Source organism: Monopterus albus, unplaced genomic scaffold (assembly GCF_001952655.1).
Source record: "Monopterus albus unplaced genomic scaffold, M_albus_1.0 scaffold212.1, whole genome shotgun sequence".
Classification (NCBI taxonomy): domain Eukaryota; kingdom Metazoa; phylum Chordata; class Actinopteri; order Synbranchiformes; family Synbranchidae; genus Monopterus; species Monopterus albus.
The window spans coordinates 693,046-703,542 of record NW_018128092.1 but is presented as its reverse complement, the minus strand read 5'-3'; the positions used below and the strand labels follow the sequence as shown (position 1 = coordinate 703,542).

The following is a 10,497-nucleotide window of genomic DNA, read 5'->3' as shown; positions in this document are numbered from 1 at the left end:
TTGTTGTGTCTTGTTGCTTTTCTTCTTTTGTCTCTCCTCTATCCACTCACCCCAACCGGTCGAGGCAGAAGGCCGCCCACCAAGAGCCGGGGTCTGTCGGAGGTTTCTTCCGTTAAAGGGAGTTTTTCCTCCCCACTGTCGCCAAGTGCTTGCTCAAGGGGGATTTGTTGGGTTTTCCCTATGTAATAATATTGATAACAGTAAGGTCTAGAGATCCAGTAAGGTCCTGAGATGACTTCTGTTGTGATTTGGTGCTATACAAATAAAATTTGATTTGATTTGATTTGACATAAGCTTGTTCCATACTGTATATTAATGATTTAAAAATTAAATGAAAATTTACCGGTAATAATAAATTATGACAGAAATTGTTATGACTGTCCATGAAAATGACGGACGAGAAAGTCAAGAGCAACCTCTGGTCATAAGTATGGATCATAAACTGTCTTATCACATGACACTGTGCCACTGCGGTGCTGCTAACACTAGCTTTGGACTGTAGTTCCCACTGTAGCTTCAGGAAACAGGACGAGAGGGGACAGACCCTCTAGCTGCTGGAAAGAAATCTGGTCGAGTACTCTTCAGTATTTGCCTAGATACTGTAAGTGTAGTAGAAAATGAATTGTGATTCTTATTAGGAAATGGCTGATCAAAGTAAACAGGACTAGGGCTCTAACCAAGCATTTTGTGTCAACTATCAACATTTGACCACTTTCAGAACTTGATGGCCAAGAAGTGCAGCCTTTTGGTCGAGACAAACCTAACACTGAGTTTACCTCTTTATATAAGGGCCCACACACTCACCTTTGGTGGTCTCACTCTCTCTCACCAGGAAAGTTCCTCTCCTGTTGTCTAAACTCAGCAGCAGCCTCTCAGAGTCACGGCGTGTGATTTTGCCAAAGTACCACCTGGTGATGTCGAGAGAGCAAACACAGGGACACACAGCAGCAGGTTGTTGAGGGGAGAAGATGTACAGGAAGAGGGCAGAGGAGAAGTAAGAACTACCTATAGTTTCACAAAGTACAATCCTGTCTTTGCATGAGCCAATGCCAGATGCAAAACATACTAATGCCTTATACATACAAATGCCTACAGAGCAACAGCTGCTTACCTGGACTCTAGAGTCAGTCTGAGATGACTGGTGGCGCAAGAGGCAAAAGTGAGAAATTGAGTTGTTATGAAAGGTCAGTTTGTGTGACTTGATTATATAAGCAAGCAGGTTGGCATGTAAAAATCTGCAATGTGTGTCTGCCAAGAGTAGAAAGCAGTAGAGTAATTAAACACATGCTTCTAAATTGTGGGAATTACAATCATTTACTTCCCAAGACTATGATAAAAAGATTGATGCCACTCTCGTGTCTGTATGGTATATATGAAGCTATAGACAGCAGGCAGCATGAAAACAGGAAAGTGTGAGGAGACAGCTAGCCACAAAAATCCACCAGCTAAGAGCAGATTGTGAAGCAGGGGGCAGTCACTTCCTGGTGTCTTGCCAAGCAACCAGCTGAGACTCCAGAGACTCTTACTGTGCCCGGCCAAGATATAGCCTGGTACGGGAGTAACATGTTGAACAGTAACAGGTTGAGCCAGGTGGATTTCTTAACCCCTGGACAGGGTCAGCCTAGTTGTTTATCCTTGTTTCTGGTCTTTACGCTAAGCTAACAGCTGCTGGCTGTAGCCTCTTATTTGCAGAGTGGTATCGATCTTCACATCTAACTCTTACCAAGGAAACAAACATGAATATATCCCAAAATATCAAACTGGTCTTTTCAAAGTTTGTTTCAAATTCACATACAGACAGAAGGTTTGACATGTCTAAAAAAATCTGAGTGTTAATTCTTCCATGTGCCTGGTGGAAAACAGATAAAAGACAGAAAAAGGAAAAAATGAAAGGGTTTACTCTTCTGCCTGGATGGAGTCAGATGGAGCCACATAATTGCTGGGGATGTAACCGCTCTCTCCAGTGGTCAGGGAGCGTGCCAGCCACCAGTCCCCTTCTCTGCAACAATGAAGTGGTGACACACAACTTCAGCGAGGCTCATCACACACCCAAGCACTAATAAAGCAGACTTTACGACTTTAAAAGGGCTGGTGTTTATCAAGTGTCTCAGAGTATAAACAGAGTGATATAGGGCCAACATCCACTTGGTGTTTTTGATCGTATCCACGACAGTAATTCAGATCAAGTAGTTCCTACAGCAACTGACCTCCTGTAGAAGCTTGATAAAACCCAAGCCTAAGTGTCTCTTCTTCAAAAAATAATACTGTTTTAAGTTTTTGTAATTATACAGAGAAGCATGCATTCATGTGGATATGACAACAGGAAGGGATGGTGGTGGTATCCTACACTTTATAAGGGACTGAGCTGCTGTAGCTTTGCTGCACTAGATTCACTTGGAGAATTTAAAGTAAGATTATGATTTGCTGCTATCAACTGCCTCCAGTTGACCCGAATTGACTATAATGCTGCAAAACTACAACAAGCCGCCCCTTAAATGTAGAGAATGTGAAGCTGTTATCACGCCAGGTTGAATTTTGGATAAATGCTCATTATCCATCACAGAGATATACATTACATACATAATGAAGTTAATTTAAAACATAAACACCATCTCATACGGCTACATTCAGTAGCAGATGCTTCAACTACGTCCAAACGTCCACTTTACTGTTCAGTTTGAGCACAGACGGGACAGAAATCGATTCGTCTGCAGCGTCTGTGTCATCAGCCGACAGCTGCTAGCTAGTGTTAGCTCCTGAACCGAGAGCTGAGATCCGGGTTCAGGATAACTTTTCAGTCTGTTGCTCTTGTCGTCGGGATCCCTAGGCCTCCTAAGAGTAAGATACAGTCAGCTGAGGTTATTCTGAATGATCACAGTCAGTAAGTGAGATCTAACTGATTTAAGCAACTTTAGAGCCAAACAAAACAAGACTGTGTGCAGGTAAACACAGCTCCTCCCTCCCAACATTCAACACGGCATGACGTACCTTCACATTCTCTATTGTGTGGCGTGATCGGGGGGTGTCCTGGGCAAAGTTATGTGGTTTGTGCTTTTCTAGTAGAGCAGTAATACAGTGCTTCAGGTGACAGAAACACACAAGCAGAAAAAACAGTGCATTCAAATACAGTTTCAGAGAAGCTTCACAAACCTGCAGTTCAACTTCCTCCTATAAATGAGGATGGTTTGTGATGGAGAAATGGAAGGGAAATAATGAAAAAGAAGGGGGTTACAGAGATAGATCACATTATGAGCGGTGGCAGAAAAGCAGAGTACACAGAACAGACTCATAAAATATATGTTCAAGCTATATGAATCTAAAATATTTAAACCATCACATAACCTGGAAATTAGGGTGGGTACAATAATGAGGGAACGGGAGGCTTAAAAGAAACACCAGCAGCATCATGTCATAACTAAACCCTTTAGGGTCACATTGCTATACTGATAGATTTAACTGGACCAATCAGACAAGACAAGCCTGTTGGACACCTAATTTCACTATGACAACCCGTTAACTAATCTTAGAGCTGGTTTATAGATTCTGGGTGTACTAGACCCGGTAATGATCCAGGTCAAGGTGTAGTATGTGAGATTTAGAGACATCTAGCGGTGAGGTTGCAGACTGCAACATTCAGCAACGTTCTCGTACATCATGTTCAACATCCTTCACATCTGTTTCATAGCGATTACAGTAAATGTAGGACAAATTGCGCACTCGGAAAACAAATGAAGCTGACTTAAACAAGCAAACGCTAATGGTGGCTCACTCAACTGCAGTGGAATTTTCAGTAAGGCCAAATACACATGTATGACATGTAATGATGCAATTATATTCATTAGGCCCCTTAGTAAACACTGAGCCAGACTCCTGGCCGCACCAAGCACCCTTACCGTAATTACATGGAAAGAAGCGCAACAAAGGTCAAACTGCAGCTGGTTTGACCGAGTTATTTCAATCGACGTCTCACTTGACCACAGTTAACATTATCCCGTATCTTTGTGTCTTTGCTTCTTTAATCACGGGGATTCACGCCGTCTTCCTTTTTCTTGTGTTAAAGTATAACCACGAGCCTCCATTTAACAAATTATAGTTCTTAAACAAATGATTCCCCTGCTTTCTAATATTGCTTCTTTTCATCTTCCAACCATCTCCAAATCCAAGCTGCTACTTCCACAAAAAAGCGCAAAGTTCACACCACTGTGCAGTTTGTCCAAACTTGGCTATTGTAAAAATAACACGGCGGCTCAACATGGCGGCCTCCATGATGGGGACCCGCTCCTCTGTAGATATAAAAGACTCATTCTAAGCTAAAGAAAATGCAACAATTCTTATTTTCTGATGATCACACATTAATGAAAATGTAGTTGGGCATGTTATAGCCCAGTTCTGCTAATAAATCCTTCTAGATCTTATAAACCCCACCTTTAAGGGGCCATACTCAATAATCCACTATTGTCTTCAGCTCCTGCCTTCTACATCAGCAGTTTGCTCGTGGGGTGCAGCACTATAGTTTATGGTTCACCGCATGAGTAACTAGGTCTCCCAGTGTGTGGACCTCTCAGGATTTACAGTAGCAGTAAAAATAACAATGACCTACTGAGGTGGACTGAGCAACGAGATCTAATCAATCTCACTGAAGCTTTTGTGAATGGAGCAATATTTGTGCAGAAACATGTGTCAGCTGACATGCACATAAAAAGCCCTGCTGAAAGAAGCCCAGTCTTGTTGTTGCACAAGTTTTCAGAGAGATGAAAAGTGACATGCATTTCTGGGTGCAGCTCAGGCAATAAGACGATGAGCAGAAACTCAGTCAGACAGTCTGTGGACACGTCAGTGTGCAGTTATTCTGCATCACTCACACAGGGTATGAAGTTTTTTGTGGATTATTCTTGTGTCGACTTGTGTGTACATGTGTATGAGAGACATGGTCGGAGGAGAAAGGTGCTTAAAAAAGGGAGCTGAGGTCGTTTTCTGTTTTCCTTACGTGTTGTTGACTATCTGGAGACGTTCGCCCTTCCTGAAAGACAGATCCGATGCTGTTCGAGAGTCGTAGTCATACAGTGCCACAAAGGTCGTCACACCTCCTGGTAGAACGAGAACGTTTGTTATCTCTCTCTTTTCTTTGCTAATTGCAAACTGTACATACAAAACAAGCCACACAAGAAACCACTCACCTGCTAGTGTGATTATGTTGGGAGAGGTGGCACTGTTGCTGTCCACACCTCCAAACAGGGTCAGCTCTGCATTACTTGTCATTGACTGATTGCCAATGAGACCTCCATCTATAGTAGGGCTACGGTTGGGTATTAAGGACGGCTGATTGGAGTTGAGGTGGTGGCTCCCACTCCCTCCTCCAGAGCTCAGGTTGCCATCAAGGCTTCGGGTTCTCTGGCCTGCATCCTTAGGCTTACTCTTGGATCCCCCCATGGCCAAGGCCTGTAGAAAACAGAAGTCTCAGACTGCAAATGAAATACAAACTTCCAGAAATTCAGTTTGAAGGCACTGTAAAAGACAAACGGTATCACGGTTTTACATCAAATAGGTTTCTTCTCTTATGTAACTTCCTTGTATATATTTTGTTTTTATTGCTGTGCACGTCGGGGGCCTGACTATACCTATTCAGAAGCCTGCGCATGTTTTGGAGACATCCAGTTTATGAGCCCACTTTCATTCACAAGCAGTCTTAAATAAGAGAGAAGCTTCAATACACAGGCTAGCAGGCAAGCTCGCAGTCAGAGCAACGCAGTGACATATGGTGGAAAATGTGTGGCACAAAGAAGAGCATAGTTCGCCAACCACACAAGGGAAATATAGTGAAGCTGTTACTGGTTCTTGTCAGTCATTTTGGTGACATAATCAAGGCATAGCAGTGGCCTGTGACTTGGAGGCTGTCACACCCTAGTGTGTATCAGTAGGAAATATGGAACTGAAGGAAAGAAAGAAGCCAAACAATGACATGTTTTGCAGCCGACTAAGTGAAATCGTGTCTGTGCGTGTACCTTCTGTGGTACTAAATGGCACAAAAGCCTGACTTTGGCCTAACAGAGCTGAGGTACTGTGACAGTGCGAGAGACAGAACTGCATGAACATCTCTCTGGCACGGCGGTGGTGTGGCTTTGTGGGTGGGGGGTTTGCTTAATTATCCATAAAAACTGGCAATAAATTCCATATCCTTCAAGTCTCCTGGGCTTTTGGAGACACTGCTGCAGGGTTTGTTTTCCTCCTAAAGGATACTGCAAATTGCTGCTTTGCTTGATTTTTCACTTGACATGAAAAGAAAACTATTACGGTCTTTGAACGGTATCGTCTCATTGCAATGAAAGAAAGGCTGTGGTGTCATTCATCCATTAACAGGCTTCACTGATGGAGCGCTGTCAGGGCCGGACCATGACACTGGTCCATCTCCTCTAACAACACAGTCTTCTTAAAAAAAAAAAACCTTTTCATCTTTGGGGAAGGATCAAACAGTCACGGACATCAAATTTGAACAAGCTCGCTTCAGATGTTCTGTGTGCAGGCATAATGAGAGATTTCCCAGTGCGAAGCCGAAGCAAACCCAAAGTAATACTGACGGAGAAACTCAGCTCTGTGAAGAGGCAAGTTAGGACTTGCATGTTGTGATGATGACATTTACAGTAGACCCCTCACTTCTGCCTCACGGTGCTTGTTGTTGTCAGCCTGTGGTCTAATACGTGGGTCTTTAGTGCCTCAAGCAACAGGTTAAAGGTCACAATTATATTAACACAACACTTATAACAAGTGTTCCCATGTCCACCTCTGATGACTGAGCACTAAGGGCAAGTGATTAGTCTCAGCGTTCTTCCTACAGAGGAATGTGCAGCACTGAATGTAAAAAGGCAAAAATGATTGTCGGTCCTGTCGTATCACTCGCGACCCTAAAAGGTTGTGTTTTGTGTTTTTTAATGTTACACTTTAATTCCCATAGAAATCATGTCGCCTCACTGCTCTGTGCCTGAATTTAAAGGAGCTTAACGCCACAATTAATAATTTCATTAGAGACACTGTGAGAATGATTTTTTATTTAGTTTGAAACTGTCTGAAAGCTCGTTTGCTACTCCTGTACAGCTAATTTCCCATTTTGATTACACAGCTCAAGGTAACATTTGCCTTCAAGAATGAATGTCACTGTTTTAATATGCATGAATCTGAGATAAAGTAAATACATTTGAGTTTGTAGCTGGCTAGCTGCCGAATATTTCAATGATCTGATGCCGTGCTGACCGGATTTGTGGTTGTTTCTAAGTCATGTGACTCCAGCAGAAACACACCCTGATGATAGCGACTACGCTCCAGGCTCAGTGACAACCTGACAGTGATGACCCAAACTTGAGCAGGTAAAAAGCTGAAGCAAATTTGGCATCAGATAAGAGACCAAAAGCTAGACAGTATGACCCTGAATGCAGCTACTGTGTAAACCGTGTCCTGTGTGCGCAGTGTCCATTGGCCTCCTCTGCACATTGTCTTTCCTTCTAGCTGAGTGAATCTCAGATACAGCACCTGACTGCAGGGAGATAACATCCTGTTTTTACTGCATTTGCATTAGCAGACATCAGCTGTTTAACATTGTGTGTGTGTGTGTGTGTACTCTGATCATGTGCGCTGGAGAGCACGAACTGAAGTGGATAAACTGACTCACTGTCAAAATCAAGAGTGCAAACAAACACACACTTGACCAATTAAAGCCTCGTCTCAAAAAGGTTTTACATACAACAGAAACCGATGTAGTTCACTGGGTGTGTCTACAGGGAAAATACATTAAGTATCTGTGCCTGTGTGAGCGAGTGCATGTGATCCTAATGCCAGCCTGGTGAATGTATTCCTTCATCTTAATGCTCTCTAATTTCTACAAGTGGGGAGGCTTTGGCTCCTGCGTCACCAGCCACCAATCACAGCATTATCCAGCCCTGCTTGATCTGTCCAGATTATCAACATCCATCATATTTGCTGAACACTAATCACATTCCATCTGGGGCCTGCAAACAACACGAGTACTGTGATGACAAGACAGGACAGACGGGTCAAACCGCTGCTGCTGCTCCGAGCATTTCTCTTATCCTGTCTCAACAAATCCATCTTTTGTAGGAAAACAGCAAAAAACCTCCACTGTGAGCACCTAGACCAGGGGTGGCCAAGCCCGGTCCTCGAGGGCCGCTGCCCTGCCCTGCTGGTTTTCCAAATATAGACCTACCGCAAACCAGCAGGGCAGGGCAGCGGCCCTCGAGGACCGGGCTTGGCCACCCCTGACCTGGAGCGTTTTACAAGACAGTCACAGTTTGATGAAGTAACTACACACTCATCATGTATCCCAACAGGTGGGCCGGTCTCTAGCTAGAGCAAACATTGGGTGCAGTCAAATGTTGCTCTTCTCCTTCAGCAAACATGAATGGAGGCTGCTTGGATGTGTTTGCACAATGGTACTACCCCAGACAGGTTTCAGCGACTGCCTAGCATCTATCCACACTTCCCATTTTGTTTCCAATTAGGCAGATCATTACAAAGAGCTAAGATGAAGTAATACAGTGGAGAGCTTGTCATAAAGCTGCTGGCATGCATGCCAAACCAAACTGTGAGCCCAGAAAGCTCCTGCTTGGAAGGTAAATACACACCCCCAATGGCAGGACTTTGCTGAGTCCTGGATAAAGTGTGTGTACCAATCACCTCCTATGCTCCTGTCACGGGCAGACACAGGGATGGGGAGGTGGTGTCAATATTTACCGTTACACACACACACACCAGCTGTTGCCATGGAGGCAATTCCAAGCATTCCACAAACCGACAAACTGCACAGATGTAGGATGGTTGCACACGGGCTTTCTGGGCCAAAACACTCAGAGCGCTGCATGCCTATGTGATGAAGAAACTGGCAAGATTAGCAGAGGCTCAGACTCTCTGCGATATGCGGGATATCACTTCCTGAAAACATTTGGGAGGGAAACAAAAAACGGAGGGTGAGAGAGAGTGGCACCGAGTCAGAAGGTGAAATCTCCTGGGCACATTCTTTCCATTGTGATATTTACAGGCGGCACGGTGGAGCAGTGGTTAGCGCTGTCGCCTCACAACAAGAAGGTTCCAGAGGCATGTGTTTTCTGTGCAAAGTCTGCATGCTTTCCCTGTGCCGGCGTTGTTCTCCATCCATTTCCTCTCCACCACTGGTATTATTGCTAAAAATTAAAAACAAAGTGACATACAGGCCAGACCACCCTTTGTTTGCTGAATGCCACAGCCAAGCTGGCCTTGAGGTCACATGACATCTCTGGGCCCATAGCCCATAGCAGCTGGCTGCTCTATCTTAAACCCTGAGCTTAACGACACTTTTTCTCCCACTTCCAAACAACAAACTGACGGCACCAACTGCAGCTTCATGGATTTTCCGTTATCCCCTGTTCCTAATCCGAGTACGACGTACATGAAATTATTTTGGGATTGAGGCTCAATAAAAAAACTATTTAGGCCATTTTAGATGAGGTGATCTGTTGGCTTGTATGTAGACAAACAATGAGGAGTGAAACCTACTGAAGTAGCTACTGTGGGTCTCTTAAAGGAATAGTTTGACATTTTGGGAAGTGCACCTATTAGTTTTCTTGTTGATAGTTTGGTGAAAAGATTGATACACTCATTTCTGCCCATTCAATATAAGGCTACATCTAACAGCTGATCATCTTGGTTTAGCATAGGATAAAGACTAGAAACCTGGCGTTGTTCAAAAGTAGCATAATCTGCCTCTAAAGCCCCTTAATCAACATTTTATCTAGTTTGATTTGTGCAAAAATGACAATCTGTGTGACTCTGGGTGCTGTCTTGTCTTGGGTCTTGTCTTTTTTTAGTGCATGAAACCAATGACATATAACAAGTTACATTAGTGAGCTTTATAGGTGCTGGTAGGTGGTGACCTGCAGATGGAACCAGACTAGCTGTTGTTTCCCCATGTTTACAATCTTTATGCTAAATGAACTGCTAACCAGCTGGTTAATGTACACATATATGAAGGTATCCATCTGCCAAGAATGGCAATAGGTGTATTTCCCTGTCAGAGAACAGGAAGAGACAGGGGCCGTACTGAGACTGTTTCCTATGACTCTCCTCCCTCTTTACATCTTCCTTCTCCTTCATCCAGTGATAGTGATGGTATCACCATGACAACTGTCAAATGGGTAATTGAGGGGATATGTAAACCATTAACCCATATTTTTAACATGTTGTTTCGACTTGGGCAGTTCCCCAATAATATGAAAATAGCAAAGGTTATTCCTCTGTATAAATCTGGTGATAAACACAACCTCACAAATTATAGACCGATTTCTCTGTTGTCACAATTTTCAAAAATCTTGGAAAAACTCTTTAATAACAGATTAGATACATTTATTGACAAACATAAAATCCTCTCTGATTGCCAATATGGTTTTAGGTCGAACCGGTCGACATCTTTGGCCATTACCGACCTGATGGAGGACATTACAAGTGCTATGGATGAGA

At 43.5% G+C, this 10,497-nt stretch overlaps 1 protein-coding gene across 2 annotated transcripts in view; it reads right to left on the bottom strand.

The window, feature by feature from the left end:
* src (v-src avian sarcoma (Schmidt-Ruppin A-2) viral oncogene homolog) overlaps positions 1–10,497 on the bottom strand; it is a 29,048-nt gene that overhangs the window by 10,396 nt on the left and 8,155 nt on the right. Inside the window, exons 2-6 of one of the 2 annotated variants that reach the window (XM_020618971.1) lie at positions 5,178–5,439; positions 4,988–5,087; positions 3,151–3,168; positions 1,901–1,999; positions 805–908 (exon numbers count right to left, since the gene is read on the bottom strand). In XM_020618971.1, coding sequence (XP_020474627.1) covers positions 805–908; positions 1,901–1,999; positions 3,151–3,168; positions 4,988–5,087; positions 5,178–5,430 — 574 coding nt within the window. In that variant the 5' untranslated portion in view covers positions 5,431–5,439. The remainder of the gene's footprint in view (positions 1–804; positions 909–1,900; positions 2,000–3,150; positions 3,169–4,987; positions 5,088–5,177; positions 5,440–10,497) is intronic. The other variant, XM_020618972.1, reaches the window with a different exon arrangement.